The 19,771-nt window shown below is 41.1% G+C and overlaps 1 protein-coding gene across 4 annotated transcripts in view; it reads left to right on the top strand.

Annotated features, from left to right (window-relative positions):
- The window catches only part of LOC143851804 (xanthotoxin 5-hydroxylase CYP82C4-like), a 35,569-nt gene that overhangs the window by 10,304 nt on the left and 5,494 nt on the right, over positions 1-19,771 (top strand). For 2 of the 4 annotated variants that reach the window (XM_077361287.1, XM_077361288.1), the window contains exon 2: positions 3,984-4,530. In XM_077361287.1, coding sequence (XP_077217402.1) covers positions 3,984-4,530 — 547 coding nt within the window. Of the gene's footprint in view, positions 1-3,983; positions 4,790-7,269; positions 7,583-19,771 lie in introns of those variants that run through there. The other 2 variants (XM_077361291.1, XM_077361289.1) reach the window with 2 other exon arrangements.

The raw sequence follows: 19,771 nt of genomic DNA, 5'->3' as shown, positions 1-19,771 counted from the left end.
AAACTAGTGTGAGTCAAACTCTAATACCTCAAACAAAAGTCGCTTCTAGTAATCGTGGTATTCCTCATATGGAAAACCAAGAACCTAAAGGAGGAAAAAGAGGTAGAGAAGAAGGTAACTTAGAGGTAGAACCTAGAAGAAGTCTAAGAGCAAAGAAAGCTACGGACTTTGGCTCTAACTTTTATACCTTCTTGGCAGAGGATGATCCACCTACTTTTAAGGAAGCTCTGTCTTCTTTGGATGCAAACTTTTGGAAAGAAGCTATAAACAGTGAAATACAATCCATTATGTGAAATAACACATGGGACTTAACTGATTTACCTCCACGGTGTAAACCAATAGGTTGTAAATGGATTTTTAAAAAGAAACTTAGAACCGATGGATCTATAAAAAAAATTTAAGGCTAGATTAGTAGCCAAAAGTTTTAAATAGAAAGAAGGGATAGACTTTTTTGATACATATTCTCATGTAACTAAGGATTACAACAATAAGAATGTTGATAGCTATAGCGGCTATCTATAACTTAGAAATCCATCAAATGGATGTTAAAACCGCTTTCTTAAACGGAGAATTAGAAGAAGAAATTTACATGGAACAACCTGAGGGATTTGTTGTCCCTGGTCAAGAACATAAAGTGTGTAAACTTATAAAATCCCTTTATGGTTTAAAACAAGCTCCAAAATAATGGCATGAGAAATTTGATAGGGAAATGATATTTACGCCCCTTTTGATCACCAGGGACACCCATTGCCAGTGTATGTTGCAATCATAGCCAATGGATTTTTCTGACATCAAGTACATTAATTCCCTTTTTGTCATTGATACACTGACACTGGGTGTCCCTGGTGATCAAAAGGGGCGTAAATATCACTTCCCATTTGATAAAGTAGTGTTATCAAATGGTTTTACCATAAATGATTCTGATAAATGTGTATACAATAGATTTGAAGGTAATTCTGGAGTGTTGATCTGCCTATATGTCGATGATATGTTGATCATCGGTACGAGTCTAGATGTTATAAATGACACTAAGAATCTTTTGTCAAAGAACTTGGACATGAAAGATCTTGGATTGGCAGATGTACTCTTAGGGATTAAGATAATTAGAAATTTAGAAGGGATTATTTTGACACAATCTCATTATGTTGAAAAGATCGTTAGAAAATTTAACAAATTCGATAGTACTCCCTTGAGTGTACCATATGATCCTAGTTCAAAACTTAAGAAAAATACAAGAAAAAATATATCCCAATTGGAATACTCCAGAATTATAGGCAGTTTAATGTATCTAATGAACTGCACTAGACCTGATATAGTTTACGTAGTTAGTAGGCTAAGTAGATATACAAGTAACCCTACTAAAGAACACTGGGATGCTCTTATCAGAATTTTAAGATATTTGAAAGGCACAAAGGAGTTTGGACTCTACTATGGTAATTATCCCGCTGTATTAGAAAGATATAGCGATGCAAATTGGATTTCAAATTCTGAAGAAATAAAATCCAGAAGTGGATATATTTTCACTTTGAGTGGTGGTGGTATCGCTTGGAGATCTACCAAGCAGACCTGTAGAGCACGTTCCACCATGAAATCTGAATTTATTGCTTTAGATAAAGTAGGAGAAGAAGCAGAGTGGCTTAGGAATCTGTTAGCAAATATTCCTCTGTGGTGCAAGCCAATTCCAGCTATTTTTATTCATTGTGATAGCCAAGCTGCAATAGCAAGGGCTAAGAGCAGAACATATACTGGTAAACCCAGACACATACGTCTGAGGAATAGTAATGTGAGGCAATTGCTTTCAGATGGAGTGATTGCAATTGATTTTATAAGGTCAGAGAGAAACTTTACAGATCCACTAACCAAAGGACTAGCTAAAAAGCTAGTGGCTGAAACATCAAGAGGGATGGGGATAAAGCCTATCAAATAGAATCACGAATAACGGCAACCCAACCTATATGACTGGAGATCCCAAGAACTAGGTTCAATGGGAAAAACTAGTTATTCGAGTGATTGGTGAAAGCACTATACTTAAATTTTCAAGAGAATGAAAGACTTCTCTTGGTCTATCCCTAAGATGTAAATAGTGCTATCTGTAACGATATGGAGGAAGAACTTTGCTCTGAATGGGTCTATAGCTGTTTATAAGCGGGGTGCATAGTTGTAGGTACCGTTGATGAACTCACTTATATGAGTGTGGAAGTGGGGCCGCTTCCTACGAGAATTAAGGCTTGTTCTCTAGAGCACTCATGAAACAGGATCAACGCATGGCTGAAATGTGCTACCCCGATAGAATACGGTTACATTGCCGATATCGTGTGTATAATATGAGAAGGTCTATTACTCAAGGTTCTTCGTTGAAGACGTAGTTCACTTGGAATCTTTATAGACTGGAATATATGAACACTAAGTGGACGTTCAAGTCCACAAGACACTTTTTCTCATTGCATGATATTTCAAATTTGTCCATTTTTTATTTTATACATTGGATTTAATTTATTTAATTTAAATTTTGATTCACGTGGGGGATTGTTGGATTTCTTAATGCCTTAAAGGCACTTGATATTTTGAATCAAAATTTTTGTGCTTTAATTTCACAACGTTTCTCTTTGCAAGCTATTACATTTTGTTTACCGTTTTATACTAGTTTGTCCTTTCTCTAATAATTTAATAGCTTTAAATGCTTTATACGTTTTGGACTTTATTTTGCCAACGTTTCCGTGGCTTGAAGAGATAGACGTTGGGGGGTTGAAGACTTGTGGTACATATACACATCCATAGTGCATGCAATATCAATCTTCTTCTAGCTATTAAAAAAAATACACACGTCTCCTCCTTTCTTACTGTTATTCTTTTGAACGCGTGTTTCTACAATTTTTTAGTCTTTAAGCTTTAGGAAGGTTTAGTTCATTTTTGGGCAAATTGGTCGGCATCAACTGTGTTCACTAGGTCCGAGCCGGTGCGTGCACACCGTCAAAGACAAAAGATAGTGGTGTTGTATCTTAGAGATAGGTCGCAAGAGAACCCGATTTCATACCAAACGTGGTGGGGGCGATAATCTATCTTTATTCCGTAACGTGCCTCTACCATTAAACTCATTCTCTTTTCTTTCATATTTCCTTTGATCTTTGCTTACGAATTTACGGTGTACATTCGGGATCATCAGTGGTAATCCTTTCTTTATTTCATTTCAATTACATATATCACTAGTTTCGTTGAACTAATCTACATGACCCCAAGTTTTTATCCAACAATTTCTGCCGAATCTTTTCACTGTTTTTTTTTTTTTTTTTTGGTACTTTAAGATTCCATAATGAAGTCATATTCAAGGTTGAACTAATCCACATTAATAAGGGATTTGCCAGGCAATTTGGTGGAATGGCATTTCACGACTGACTTTTGCACAAGAGAACGGCCACCTCATATAAATTAAATGAACAAGGCAAAATCTGCTGAAAAGTGGGATGTGTGGCTGTTTTCTCTTGCAAAATTCAGCCACGATCTGGCTCTCCATGAAATTGCCTAGCAAATCCCCATAAATTAAGATACATGTATGCAAAATGCTAGCACAACTTTCCAACCATATTGTGTGTCATAATGCAACTGCTGATGATGTGAGCTATGACCTATTATGCGAAATGGGCCCCATCATCAACAGAAATTTGGGTGAGAATAAAATGATTTAATAAGTCAGGCGAGTGGTGCTACCATAACTCGATATAGTTGGACATTTCAGCTTGTAGCTAGACATTTCAAGTGTTTGTTTGGTGAGAGATCCTTGAATGAAATTGTGAAAGAACCAATTAATCCAAAAGGTTTGAGAGTAACACATGTATTAGAGCTGTTGCCTCACGGCAAGTCCTGGCTTCAATACCAAAAAACTTTTTGAGAGAAAAACGTTTTTGTGTATGGCCAACCCAAATTATTGATCTTTTGTAGACTTTGATAATTGGTGGCACTGACACACCCCAAATTATCTTTTGTAGACTTTGATCATTGGTGGCACTGAGACTACATCGATTGTTCTAACATGGGCCCTCTGCATGCTGCTCAACAATCCCCAAGTATTAAAAAAGGTACAAACTGAGTTGGATATCCATGTTGGCAAAGAGAGACAAGTGGACGAATCAGATGTCAAGAAACTCGTGTACCTCCAAGCCATCGTCAAGGAAACATTGCGCCTCTACCCTGCGGCCCCTCTTGGGGTACCCCACGAGGCGATTGAAGATTGCCACATTGGTGGGTTCCACGTCCCAGCTGGCACACGAGTATTCGTTAATATTTGGAAGCTACACCGTGATCCACATGTGTGGTCTGACCCATTGGATTTCCGACCAGAGAGATTTCTAACCGGTCGTAATGTGGATTTCAAGGATCAGGATTTTGGGTACATGCCTTTTGGGTCAGGGCGAAGATCGTGCCCGGGGATGTCGCTTGCTCTCCCAGTCCTGCATTTGATGCTTGCTCGTCTTCTGCAAAGCTTCGACATGGCAGCACCAACAGATACGCCTCTGGATATGACTGAGAGCATAGGTATAACTGCCCCTAAAAGCTCTCCATTAGAGGTTCTCTTCACCCCACGCCTCCCTTCCGAGCTTTATTAAATAGCATTATAGTATGAGGAATGATAGACTGAAGGGCGCCCTTGCAAAAATCAGCTTCAAGAGCACCCTTGTTGGTTTATTTTTGAAAAGTCAGCACGGTTTCCACTTTTTCAGGTGCCATCCACTTTTTCGACGCCACACGTTGCCTAAATTAACCACTAGGGGCGCCATTGAAGCTGATTTTTGCAAGGGCGCCCTAAATTCTATCATTTCTCTTATGACAAATAGTGGAATTGAATTGAATAAGATGTAATACAAGTAACTTATTTATAAACAGAATGACTTCGGTATTTTTTTCCTGAATGGTTAATTGCTTGGGCTTGTTACTCGCAGCATCTTCCTTGTATTCCATCACGCAGAACTATTTCTTTGGTAGCTAAGGTGGGATTGAACCTGTGACCTCTAGGTTGAAGACCTACTTAGCCTTTACCGTTGAGCTAGAGGCTCAATCCCAAGTTGTTGGGCAGACCTGATTATAGGATATACAGAAAAGGATTAGAAAGACTAGGAATTTTAATATGTATAGTACTCTTTAGAAATGATCTTTTATGGCATCTTGCCTGTTCTTAGAGAATTTATATGATGGGTGGCCGTGAAAACACGTGAAGTCTAAAAAAGTAGGTACGGCCCACTTTTTTTTTATGATCCAAACCGTTAATCTGTTTGGGCACAACGTAAATAGGTTGTACCCCAAAAATCAGTTCCATAGGATGATCCTAACCCTCCAATCTGAACTGATCTGAATATGGAAATTTCCAAAAATCATTTATGGAATCTTCTACAGATCGGAGGGTTAGGATCATCCTATGGAACTGATTCTTGGGGTACAACCTATTTACGTTGTGCCCAAACAACTGATTCTTGGGGCACAACCTATTTACGTTGTGCCCAAACAGATGAACGGTTTGGATCATAAAAAAAGTGGGTCGTACCTACTTTTTTTAGACTTCAAGTGTTTCCATGGCCACCCATCATATAAATTCTCCAGTTCTAATACTCCCTTGCAAGTTTTTGGAATGCTCCAAATTCCACTTGAGCATCCAAACCAGGGTGAACACCAGAAAAAACATCTTTGAACAAGATTCTAGCCTCATACCAAATATGTCCGAAAAGAAGAGCAAAGCATACGTAACATGCCCAAAAGTAAACCAACCCCTAAGACTACTACTTGAAAGACCATCGGATTTCATAGTAGCACGATCTAATTCAACATCTTCACCCAATTGGGCACGTCTAGCATATTTTTTCACAGTAGCAGGATCGCCATAATTGATCCCATTGAGTTCACCACCATAGAACTCAACAGTTACACCGACTTGTCCGACACTATACTTTGATTCTGCCCTTGTAAAAGGAACATCTGCTCTCAAAATCCCCTCTTCGTCTACCAAAGCCACTGAAAATGTTTCCAAAAAAGTAGCCATATTACGTACAAAAAGCTCATGCCCCTCTTTATATCTAAAGATGGGGCGTCCTATCCATCCAAGAGCTATTCCATAACCATTATTCATTGAGCCTACACAGATGACCGGCCCTGTCGTGGAAATAAAGATACATTGGCAGGAACTCTACAGGAGAGTATGTAGTCAACCTTCTTTCATTACATGTCTCACAATTATTGTTGGGGGTAAAATCGGTATGCCAGGTACCGACCCTCAGACCAAACCGTGGCACACAAATGGCCCAACACAAACTCACATATGTTTGGGGTAAAATCGGTATGCCAGGTACCGACCCTCAAACCAAACTCACATAAAGAACTATCGGCACTGACCCTCAAGAGGAACCAGACACGATCGCAGGAATCCCGCCGTTAAGCTATCAATTCGGGCAACCGTTACGCATAAGGCGCTTCATTCAAATTCAAAACATTCCGCCATGGCCACTTTCCACGATCTCCACTCATAATTCTAGGAAATCATATCTCCACGATCTTATCCTCCACCAATCACGCCCCACGTGGGCTGAATCAAAGGCATGATTGACGAGTGGGCATAATGGGCCTCCCCTCCTATAAAAAGGCACCCCCACGCTCAAAGGGGATCATCTTCCTCTACCCCTAAAACGCTCTCTTTCTCTATGAATTGGTATTTTGCTTAGATGTCTGTTGACGCCGATTTCTGGCTTGAGCGTCGGAGGGTGCCCCCGGAGTCCCCCTTCGGGGGCCCTTTTAATGTTGTTTTCTGTGAGCGCAGGCACCCACTGATCGGAGCTATACCAACCCGAATAGCCAGATCCGTCTACAACACTCATCCGATTCTCAGGTATGAATTTTTGCGCCATCCGTGGGACCCGAAAGAAAAAAATAAATCTAAGCACAACACTGGTTTCGGAGAAAATAGCAATAGGGGCAGGAGATCGGATTCTCTCTCGAGTCTCCATCCGGAAAAGTACTGGGGGGCAAGAGATGACCTCTCTCTCGGATCTCAATCCGGAAAAGTGCTGGGGGCCAAAAGGTGAAGTTCATGCTCCAAATCCAACCTCCAGACAAAAAAAAAAAAAAAGGAGTATCAGAACGACTTCTGCCGCCGAACCCTGTGAGATCTAATTCACATAAATTTCGTTTAGAGTTTTTGTGAATTCTCTGTGATTCTTCTGAATTTTCCTGGTGTTGCTTTTATCTTTTGTTTCGATAATGAAACCCTTATCTATGACTGCTCTGCCACAGGAGATTCACCGTGCATCTGACAAGATGCCTTGATGATGGCGACAACAAACCTAGTTGGATCTTGCCCCTTACAATGGCTGGATCCGACGATGCCCATCTGCAACAACTTGATCCTTGCCGGACAGACTCGTGGGTTCTGGTCCGTTGAAGAATCCGGAAAGGACTCTCCAACCTTCGTGAGGAAGCGGGAGATTAGGAGAAATAAGTTTCCATTTTGAAAAACATTCACCCATATCACAGTCATCCAAAACATTAAAAAAAGGGGAAATGAATCATGAGAAACATATAGAAATTTTGCGAAAAAGTGAAACTTTACCAATTTCTCATATCTATCTATTACGATATAGTAGAAGGCATAAAAAGTGGTATGAAACGTATTGATTTCTTATTCTGAATCCTTTCCTATTTTATTGCCTATATTTTTTAACAAATATTAGTGTTGCCTTTCGAAACGGCCCACTAAATCAGCGTTCCCTCTCCAAATAATTCCTTCTTATTTTCTTCCTTATCCGAAGGAGAGCAGACTTCCATATCAAGGCAAGTTTCTAAAGTTGCCAACATATTCATGACAAAGAAATGGTTGGGATCTTTGAAATTTTTTTATCGAATGTGAATGATTTACGCAGTGGAAATAATCCTCTATATGAAATTGTTGACATCTACAATTGGGGCTTAATTTAAATTTAGGAAAATAATAGTGAATATAATATGGGTGGGGTTCAGAGGTTCAATGATAAGCCTTGAGCCTGATTTGATTCAAAAGACCACCTGTTAGGCCTAAAATCGATAACAGATACGGCAGTGACGTGTGACCTGAGCTGGCAGACCCGAGGAGCTGAAGTGAAGGAAGTGAGTCCTACACAAGAGCGCACGAGGTCAGAAGACCAACTCGGAGTCGTTGCTCCGTACGGGTCCTTCGACACTCAAGTCAATATGAGCAGGAGTGCAGAGCCAAAAACTTTTAGAGTGGTAGTTTAGAAGTTCTTCCCTTGCTTTGAGCCTTGAGAGGTCTTTTATAGAGGGAGGCCTGGTGTGGTTGGATTACCTTCCCCATGACAGGTGTCGGCCCTTTTGTGGGTTTAGGTTTACCTACTCTCAGGTAATTACCGGATTACCCCTGGGCAAGTGCCAAATTCTTGGTGGGCCTTTTAAGGGCCACGTGTCGACAGCCAATTGGTCGTTGTTTTTCATACCCCATCAGTTGCCTCCCAGTTCTCCAAGTCATTGTGGTGATTTGGGGAAGTATGAGGCTGTGCTCCGGAGCGGCTGGAAAAATGAAGCGAAAGGATCTGTCCGGCCAAGCCATCTGGGCGGCCTGAGACGGGCAGAAACTTGGAGTGAAATCTGTCCGGCCAAGTCATCTGGGCGGCCTGGGACGGGCAGAAACTTGGAGTGATATCTGTCCGGCCTGGGACGGGCAGAAACTTGGGGTGAAATCTGTCCAGCCAAGCCATTTGGACAGCCTGGGACGGGCAGAAACTTGGAGTGAAATCTGTCCGGCCAAGCCATCTGGGCGGCCTGGGACGGGCATATTTTTGTCTTTTAGCGGATGCGTCATATTCTGTCCGGCTTGGGCCCGGCAGTTTTTTGTCATTTTTCAAACACGTCATATTCTGTCCGGCTTAGGCCGGGCAGGTTTTTATCATTTAGCGGACGTGTCATATTCTGTCTGGCTTGGGCCGGGCAGTTTTTTGTCGTTTTACGGACACGTCATATTCTGTCCGGCTTGGGCTGGGCAGGTTTTTGTCATTTAGCGGACGCGTCATTTTCTGTCCGGCTTGGGCCGGGCAGATTTTTGTCTTCTAGCGGACACGTCATATTCTGTCCGGCTTGGGCCGGGCAGTTTTTTTTTTGTTGTACTCAAGCACTTCGTGGATAACCCTCAATCACTTGGAAGATTTTTCCGCCTCTACATTGTACGTGCGTAGTCAATACGCGCGCATTTACTCGCCCCTTGCCTCGAAGTGTGTGCCCTTCATTAATGAGGGACACGTGGCGTTACCTGGTTCACGAATGCGAACCGTCTCAAGCCTAGAGGCTATAAGAAGAGGTTTTCCCCTTTCATTTTCACATTTTACTTTTGCCTCTTTGCTTTTTTTCTCTTTCTTTTTGCTCTGCATGTTCGACTCGGGGAGCTTGTGGTTGTGGTCGTCTGCGAATTAGGAGCATTTCTCTTCAGACTGGTAATCTTCTTCTAGCGCGTCTTTATTTGATTCTTTTCTGCGTCCCTTATGTCCGGTAGTACCTCTAGTTCTGAGTCTGGTTCTGGGTCGCCTTCAGGGGAGTCCGCATCCTCGAGCAGTTCGGGGTCTAGTTCGTCGGAGAGGACCCAAACGAATCCGCCCAGGGTTCCTTGCCTATATATGGAGAGTCCTAGTGTTAGTGTAGAGGTCGTAGATAGTGGGGACGAGGTGATTTTGGATTTACCACCCCGCCCGCCACGGATAGCTACTTCCGAGCAGAGGCGAGTGCAGATAGTGACACCGCCGAGGCGTCCACCATATTCCTTCCGGGCTGGGCCGTCGAGGTCACTGCTAGGAGAATATCCTTGATGAGTCCAGACTAGGGGACATTAGAGATATGCATTGTATTCCCGAAAGGTTCAGGCCGAGGGCTGTGATAGAGGGAGATAGGGCTTGCAACGACAGTACCGACGTCGTATATATGATGAGTTGTTAAGAGACGGGCTCATGTTCCCTTTCATCCATTTTTCGTCTCAGTCCTTCGATATTACGGCCTGGCTCCGGCTCAGGTCGCGCCGAACTCATAAAGGACGTTGGTCGGGTTCATATACCTCATCCAGGGCCGGCTCCAAAGGAGCTTGTCTATACCGTTGTTTCGGTGTGTGCGCACCTGAAGAGGCATAAGGACGGAGGTTGGATTTGCATCAGCCAACGCCCTGAGGTGAAAATGATTACTGGCATTCCATCCTCCATACATCTATGGAAGAACAGGTTCTTCTATGTTGAGGACGGCGGGTCCACTGAGCCCTGGCCGGTTACTTTGAAGTGGGACACCCCAGATACACTTGCACTAAGCCGCAAGCCGCTCTTAGAGTGCGAGGATATGAGAACGTTTGCTCTAGTCTGTGAGGAGTTGCATCGGGAGGGCCTGATTCATTGTGCGGACTTCTCTAGAGAAGAGGTCCTGGTCGGGCTCGGCAATAGTATTGCGACCCCTGCACGTATGTGGCTAGTCTTGCTTTTGAGCTCCTCTTTTTCTCTTCTTTGTCCCTGATCGGTTTTTGTTTGTCCTGTTGAATTTCAGAAATGCAGAGGCAGTCCCAGCTGGAGAAGGTGAGGCAGGGGGCCTTTGGCAGGGGCCAAGGCCAGAAAAGGAAAGCCCCCGAGATTTCAAGTCCCGCATCGACTAAGGACGCACCGCCCCCCAAGGGCAAACCCATAGTCAAGTTGCTCAGCTCCTACGGCCAAGGAGCGGGGACCTCTAAGTCAGGGGACGCAGCTACCGGAGCCCGCCCCACCCCTGCGAGGTCCGGGGACAATGTTTTCCGGCCTAACCGGGCCGTTCAGAAGAGAGACATCGGCTTGGGTGATAGCCGGGTGGCTATGGAGATCATAATCAAAGGCCTACTGAACCAGGACCAGCTCCGGGTTCTCCAAAGGCCAAAACTGCTTCAAGAATATGATCATGAACAATCTTAACATTTCTGAGGGTGAACTTCCAATAAAGTATTTGGGGTTCCCCCAAATTACTACAAGGCTTTCTTCATCATATTGCATCCCACTCCTCTCAAAAATTCGGAAAAGAATCTCAACCTGGTCTTCAAAGTTGTTGACTAGATCTGGCAGAATTGAACTTACTCGTACTGTTCTGAATTCTTTCAACCTTTTCTGGTCTATTGACTTTCATATTCCGGCTGCAACTTTAAACAAGATCGAGCAAATTTTTAGGTATTTTATTTGGGGAGGTTCAGAAATAAAAAATTCATATGACCTAGTAAACTGGGTCTCTCTCTGCACTCCAAAAGCTGAAGGGGGGCTAGAAATTCGAAGGCTGCAAGACACTAGTGAAGCTTGTAAACTAAAGCAGCTATGGAATATTATCAGTGACAGGCAAACCCTGTGGTCAAATTGGTTCAAGGCCAAATATATCAGAGGAAGAAATTTCTGGACTCTCAAGCCTCCTCAAAAAAATGTCTTGGGGAGCCCGAATTGTCTTAAGTTCCAGAGAGAAAGCAAAGAACCTTATCTACTATACAATTGATGATGGAGCAGGGATTGATTTTTGGGCCCAACCTTTGCACCCGGATGGCCCCCTCCTTGACCTCTATCCAAGAAGAAGGATCTCCAGAGCTACATCCAGTAGCGTCCATATCGACGAAATATTCACTGAAGGCAAATGGAACAGAGATATCATAAATTGCCTTCCTGGGTTTCTTCCTCTGATTGAAAAGATAATTCATACTCCTGGGTCAGGAAATCATGCTATCTGGAAGCCCAATCCTGATGGGTCCTTCACCATTAAAACTGCTTGGGATTCCCTTCGAAATCATCATCCTAGAGTCCCTTGGTTCAAAATTATCTGGTACCAAGGCCATATTCCAAAGAATAGCTTCGTAGGATGGCAAGCCATCCTAAACAAGCTAAGTACTAGAGATAAACTGTTCTACCAGGGGCCCTCAAGAGACATTCACTGCCCGTTATGTTTGGTCGAAAGGGAAGACACAAATCATCTGTTCTTTAAATGTACCTACTCCGCCTGGATTTGGCGATCCGTTCTATGGAGATTCAGCTACAAGAGGAAACCCCTTCAATCTTTACAATTGGAAGAGGAATGGATCAGGCAAATCGCCAGGGGAAAACACCAATCAGCAACTGGTCTCCGGATAGCTTTCAATGCCTACATCTATCACGTTTGGACAGAACAAAACAGGAGAATCCATGATAAAAAATTCCAGCATAAGAAATCAGTTCTCAATGAAATTCTCCTTATTATCAGAACAAGGTGCATCCATCTTGGTCTAAATGACCTCCCTTCTTCTAGAGCCTATTATATCAGTCAGAACCTTCAGCTCCCTCTTTTTATAAATGTCATTGGTCCCCTCTAGATACAGGCTGGTGCAAACTAAATTCTGATGCTGCTTTGGCAGGAGACCTTGCTGCTATTGGAGGGTTATTGAGAGATAATTTTGGAGAACCCTTATCTGCCTTCTCCATTAACTTTGCTGCTGCTACAATCCAAGAATTAGAAATCGATGCAATATTCTATGGTATTAAGCTGGCAAGAAAAAAAGACATAACAAATCTTTGGATCGAATCTGATTTCCTCCTTGCAGTTAATACCATTAAAGGCCTCATCCCCTGCATCTGGAAGAAAAAATACATTCTGCACCAGATACACTCTGATCTAAGATCTTTTCAGAATTGGATCATTTCGCATTCATGGTGGGAAACGAATAGAGGTGCTGATTTCCTTTCCAAGCATGACTGCCCGATCAAAGGAAAAGACATCCCCAAGCAAAACCTTCCTAAGGACCTTTTATCCATCTGCATTGAAGATTTCTCTAGGAAAATATATACTAGTTATTGATGTTCAGGATCTTCCCCTTGATTAGAATCTCTCTTCATTGTATGCCCCTTTTGTATCTTTCTGATTCATATCATTGTAATTTCAAGGAAGTGTGTTCCCTTTCATCAGGCTGTTCATGCAGCCCTCTCTTTGTAATCCTTTAGTTTTATGATATCTAGTCGGGGTCTTGTCTAACCCCAATTACCTACCCAAAAAAAAAGTCACTGCCTCCCATGGACAATTTCCATCTAATCTGAGACTCGGAGTGATTCTTCTCCACTTTAATATGCCACCAAAATAAAATCCGAAAAGGGGAAACTTCATGACTACCGATTCTTAGATCAAAGACCAAATGCTACTGATAACTAGCTGATCTTAAAGCTATATTGACGTTGGCCGGGCAACCTTCAACTCCAAGCCACGCTCACCAATCTGGAGCCCCACGGCCTCATAACCCCTGTAGCCACGGTCACGTCCCGGGAGCCAATTGAGATAATCGGATAGTTGAGTTCTACAGACTCGTAAGGGACCGGATCACTTCGCCACAAGCCAATTTCTCAAACGAATTCAAACCGGGCGAGCTCCTCAACACGCTCTTTTGCATCGGAAACTGCCGCAAGAAGCGGAGCATACTAAAGCAGGCCATCAACTTCAACCGAAGCGCCACCGGCATCTCCACCATTCCTTCCTTCAACGCCACTCTCTGGACTACCATTTAGCTTGGGATTCTCAGTACCGGCTATGATATGTTCAAGATTTACTCCTTGAGAAAATGAGTATTTCAAGTCGCTGAGTCAATGCTCCCTATTGATGCTTCTAGACCATATGCCAAACTTAAAAGTTTTGTCAGGCTATAGGCCGAGTTCCAAAGCTCTGGCAAGGAACAAGTTGAGAAGCGCTAGACCGACCCTTGCCGAGGATCTCCTTCAAGACCGAGCTTCAAAGCCCAACCAAAGACAGGTTGAGAAGCTCTAGACCAACCATTGCCAATGACTTCCTTCAAGACCGAACTTCAAAGCTTCGGTAAAGATAGGTTGAGAAGCTCTAGACCGACCCTTGCTAATGACTTCTTTCAAGACCGAAATTCAAAACTTCAGCAAAGACAGGTTGAGAAGCTCTAGACCGACCCTTGCCAGTGACTTCCTTCAAGACTAAACTTCAAAGATTCGCCAAAGACAGGTTGAGAAGCTCTAGACCGACCCTTGCCAAGGATCTCTTTCAAGACCGAGCTTCAAAGCTCCGCCAAGGATAAGTTGAGAAGCTCTAGACCCACCAAGGGTCTCCTTCAAGACCGAGCTTCAAAGCTCCTCCAAGGATAAGTTGAAAAGCTCTAGACCGACCCTTGCCAAGGGTCTCCTTCAAAGCCGAGCTTTTCCAACAAGATCCGACCAATGTTCTCTTCGGAAATCGAGCTTCGCCAATAGGCTCTAGACCGACCCTCACCAAGGGTCTCCTTCAAGACCAAGCTTCAAAGCTCCGCTAAGGAAAAGTTGAGAAGCTCTAGATCGACCCTCACCAAGGGTCTCCTTCAAGACCGAGCTTCAAAGCTCCTCCAAGAATAAGTTGAAAACCTCTAGACCGACCCTCGCCAAGAGTCTCCTTCAAAGCCGAGCTTTTCCAACAAGATCTGACCAATGTTCTCTCCGGGAATCGAACTTCGCCGACAAACTCTAGACCGACCCTCGCCAAGGATCTCCTTCAAGGACGGGCTTCCCTTACAAGGTCCGACCGAGCCAATATTCTCCCATAAAATCGAGCTTCGCCTATATGATCCGGCCGAGTTAAAGAAAATCCCTTCCGAGGATGAAGCTTCACCCATCAAAAGCAGCAAAATTATTCAGGACTGCGGTATCACTTTTCTTTCAATTTCATTGACTTTTCTTTTTGCAGAAAATTATTATTTACACACCCACTTCTCATTCTAAAAGAAACACTCTTCTTTTATTAAAAGCTTGGTGGATAGTTTGGATGTGAAGGCTTAATCCGTTTGATGTGTGTTTCTTGTGTGAAAGATTTTTCAGCTTGCAGATCTGAAAAACGATATCTCCACCTACTAGATATGATAAAAGGCTCCACCGAGCCTAATAAAGAAGCTCCAACAATATTTCTCCGGCTATCTCCAGGGGTGGATCGTCCATGAACCCAAGGGACGCCTTGAGGTAGATGGCCACCGACCCTCATCATCGCCGACCATCTCCGTACCTCCGACGACCCGAGTAAGGGCGGATCGACCATACACCCAAGGGGTAAAAGGTCACCGACCCCATCTCCAATATTTCTCCAGCTATCCACAATGGCGGATCGACCATACACCCAAAGGGTAAAGGTAACCGACCCCATCTCCGATATTTCTCTGACTATCCACAAGGGCGGATCGACCATACACTCAAGAGAACAGTGACCGGCGTGCCGAAGCATAAAAGATATGACCCATGAACTGGTGCCCAAAAAGGCTCGGTAGAGAGTCTACTACAAGATACTACCCACAAAAGCTCGGTAGAGAGTCTATCTACTTAAAAGATATGACCCATAAACCGGTGCCCAAAGAGACTTGGTAAAGAGTCTGTCAACTTGAAAGATATGACCCATAAACCGATGCCTGTGGGACCCGAACTCGTGAGAGGGCGATTGTCGTGCGAGGCACCACACTCTCTCTCTCTCTCTTAGTCTCTCGTACCCACGCGATTGGTGTTTGCCGTTTATTATTGATTTAATTCATCCTTTTTGTGAACTTGGGATCACTAAAGCAATCTGAATTTCACACAAAGGAGAATGACAGAGTCGCCACCTAGATGAGGGATCTAGGACCCATGAATAACCAGAAATCTAGATTCGCTACCTGATTACGAGAATGGAAGGTATGGGAAGTTACCACCACAAGCACCATTCTTGCCCGATAATCCGGTCTTCAATTCCAAAAGTTAACTCTCTTGAATTTCTTTTAAATGGCTCATTTAACTCTTTATTAATATGCGAACTATGTCACATGCATCCTAAGATCTAATTTCAATGTATTCCCTAATGTGTATCTTATTTTCTAGCTTTGTTTGGATTCAATCTAAGTGTAAGTTCTCCTAAAATTCTAATTTGGGAAAAAGTCCTAAGTGATTTATTTTAATTAATTAAGAATTTAGAAAAACTAATATAGAAAACCCCACCATTTGTGTGTGGGGCCCACTAGGGCTTGGTATGCCACTCAAGCATCCAAGTTGCCTACGTATCCCAGCCTCACTAGAGTCAGAGTCGATCGTAGTTCGGTGCACCTAAACTAAGCTACTTATGCCTAACTCATCTAGGACACCAATCTAGACTGGAATGACTGTTTCAACAGTTTACGAGAGATTATTTAGTTCAAGTTGAAGATTTTATTATCCTAGGACATCATCTAAGATTCTATATGGTCTTTTTTAAGTGCAAGACATCCCTTAGACTAATGCAGGTGAACCTACATCCTAAGTAAGTAGGCCTGTCTTATGAGAAAATTAGGTTACTAGTGTAACTAGATCTATGGCACGGTTGCTATCCATAGCTAACGGCCGTGATGAGGCTGGACTCCTAACTCTAGGACTCTCTAAAACCTATGACACAATATGACGCAAGTGTTCCTAAGGGGCCTTAAAGGTTCTTACGATGGAAAACCGTAATCCAACGGTCCCAAAGACAAGAATTAAATCAATTCAGTTTACCGAAGTTAATGATTTTTAATTCTTTAAAAGTTTTCGATTCCTAAGATCTATGGAATACCAAAGGCTCTAGGGCTTGATTAGTTTCAGTCTTGGATTGCATCCATGGAAGGGATTAGTGCTCTCAACCCTTGTACAATTTAACCCATAAGTTATAGTATATTATTGCCTGGCATGTTTCTCAGGATTTCCATGGACAGTGGACCTCGAAGCCAACATACTATAATTTACATGTTCAAATTATGCAGGATCGATCATAGTTAATATACGATTATGGATGTGATCTCGACAGTTGAACTATCGCGGTATAGCGAATTTACATGGGAGATCTATAAATCCTAAGGTTTCTATTTCAAATAAGTTAGGGATTGAATTCATGATGAAAAGTTAAGAATTTTTGGAGATTTTTACTCACTTTTGGTTTGATTTGCTATTAAGTTGTGATTTATTAACATTAAGACCAGATTGATAGGATTACACAAAAACCCTAAGTAATCGAATTCCAACTCAGTTGAAACTTTTTCAGTAATAAGATATAGATGATTGTAATTTACTGGAAGAGTTTCATGAATTTTAACTAAGTTGTACTATCCATTTTCGAATTTTTAAAATTCAAGTCAGATTATGAATTAACAAAGCAACTTATAGCATATGGCTTTCAAATTAGCTTACCCTTTTAAAGTATAAAGTTGATCATGATATTAGGCTACTGTAAAATTTTAAAGATTTTTATAACGATTTGATGCCGATTAAAATCCACACAAAAAGCGGATGAAATCAAAGAATTACTTAAAATGCAAACCTAATGGCATCCTAAAATCAAATAAAAACTTCCTGTAAATATATAATAGATTATAAAATTTTCTATCAAAATTTCAAAACTTGAAAATTAAATCTCCTCCATAAAATTGATTTTAAAATAGAAAAGGAGAATTTGTTTCCTAGGAATTGAAACCCGTTTATTAAAATAAATTACAAAACCATATTTTAGCCTAAGTTACTGGTTTGTAAAGAAAAATTTTCAAAATTTAGTAATTTAATACGAAAAAGAATTACGGCACGTAAACTGAAGAATCGATTAGAAAACAGTAAAGAAAATATTTTTATCAAAATTTTATTCCATGAAAACTTTAATTTATAATTAAACATGAGTTCTGAAAAGTTTCATCAATTTTTAAAATCGTTTGATATTTATTAAAAATAACCCAAAATTAAAATAAATTAAAACCGGATTAAAAAAAATCAAACAATTCCAAAACTTTTATGGTGAACTGGAAATCCAAAAATTGGTTTGGAACCAAATTTTCATGAAATGTGGATTTAATTTGACTCGTTTTCCATTTTATTCTTCAAGAAATAACCCTTTGCCGGGTTATCTTTCGAAAAATAAAACGGAAATCGAGGCAGTCAAACCGTGTTCCAAGATTTCACTTTCCAGTAGTTTTGAAATTTTTATTAACCTAAAAAAAATTCATTTTTTGAAAAAGATTATGTTTTCAAACACTTGCCTTGAAAATTGAATTTAAACTCATATTGAAAAATAAAGAAAGAAAATTAATATTTATATGGAGGAAAACTAATTGTTTGTTGAAATTTTGGATTTTGAAAGCCTTTAATCTATACTATAACATACTGGAATTTCAAAAGAAAACTCATTGATTTGATATTTCAAAAATAAAATCCTAGCATGCTTGTTCTAATTTGCAAAGAAGAAAAATCCATATCGTTGATCTCAATTCTTGTCTCTAGGGTTGGTGATCCGAGATATACACTTTGTCAACCCTTTTATACGCTCAAAAAGATCCAAAGAACACTCTAATAATCCTTGATTATATGATGCCTTGGAGAAGAAGAAGCAGTTCAAGAATCCCTTTTGTGAAGAACACTTGAAGAGAGGAATGAATTCCAAGGAGGAAGAGAGAGAGAGAGATGAATTTTCTAGAGCCAGGCCAAAGGTTGTACTTGCTTTGTTTTATAGAAAAAGTTAGGAATAGATTGGATTTGGAAGTTTCCAATGTGAGGACTCCAACCTTTAGTTAGTTTCTAATTCTCACCTATGACTTGCTTTTTCCTTACTTTCTAAAATGTATTTACTTCTAAAATTGATTTCTTGCAAGCCAAGCAATGCTAAATTACACAATGGAGATCTTTCAAGATCAATCTAGAAGCCTTTTTACATATGAAACTAGCTTTTATGAATGATTTTCGTCCAAAAAGGACTGCCCAACGTTTGAGCTCATTTTTGACCTATTAAGAGGCTGATTCAGGAAAAGGCATAAACTAGAAAATTGTAGATCTTTTTGAGATGTTCGAAACAAGTATAAACGCAAATTTTTTAGACCAAAAGCTAAAAATTTATGACAGTTTTAGTAACCTGACCATACAAGCCTTCCACATGGACCCCCACCTTGTTGGCTTTAGGCCAATAGGCCTTATGACATGTATATTGGGTTTTTTTTTCAATGAAAATTCAATAAAATCATTCAAATTTAATTTTTTTATTAATGATCCCAACCCATATGATATTTATAGTGCACCTCTAACACGTGATCGAACCATCTTTTTTGGGAAAATAACTTTTCGGACCAAAATGCCCCTATTTGACCATTACACATCCAAATGCGACCAAAATACCCTCAAATTGGTTCACCCCTTAAAGGGAAAAGTAAAAATAAATAAAAAGTCATTGTGGTCAAACTTCAAAAATAGAAACTTTTAAAGTTGGGTCCTTTCGGTGAGCATTATCAAACAGGATCATTTGGTATCCCTTGAAAATATCCAAAATGCCCTCAACACTCAGAATTTCCAAATTAAGCGAAACCCCTGAGAAATTCTAAATTTAGAAGGTTTTCCAAAATTCAGGAAATCATTCATAATTTCTCAGACACCTTTCAGGGATCAAAAGAATTACACAGGAAAAGACCAAATTACCCCGAGGTGCAAGAATTTGGCGAGACTAGCGAAAACCCTGAGAAATTTCAAAAATAGCAGATTTTTGAAAATTTATGAACTGACTCAAGATTTCTTAGACATAACTTAGGGAACAAATATGACATGTTGGAAATGTCTAAAATACCCCCGAAGTGCAAGACTAAGAGAAAACCTTGAGAGATCTAAATTTAGCAGGTTTTCCAAATCTTACAAAATTACTCCTAATTCATCAGCCGTACCCTCAAGATGGTTTTGGATATATGCGAAATGATTGAAATATCCATAAGATGATAAAAATGTGGAAGCCCCATGAGTTTATAAAAATAGCAGCTTTTTCAAATTTTGAAAAATCACTCAAG

Source organism: Tasmannia lanceolata, unplaced genomic scaffold (assembly GCF_043159265.1).
Source record: "Tasmannia lanceolata isolate RefF3 unplaced genomic scaffold, GAP_Taslan_0.1 ptg000018l, whole genome shotgun sequence".
In the NCBI taxonomy this organism is placed as follows: Eukaryota; Viridiplantae; Streptophyta; class Magnoliopsida; order Canellales; family Winteraceae; genus Tasmannia; species Tasmannia lanceolata.
Note: the sequence above shows the minus strand (reverse complement) of the source record. Positions and strands in the feature narration are given on the sequence as shown.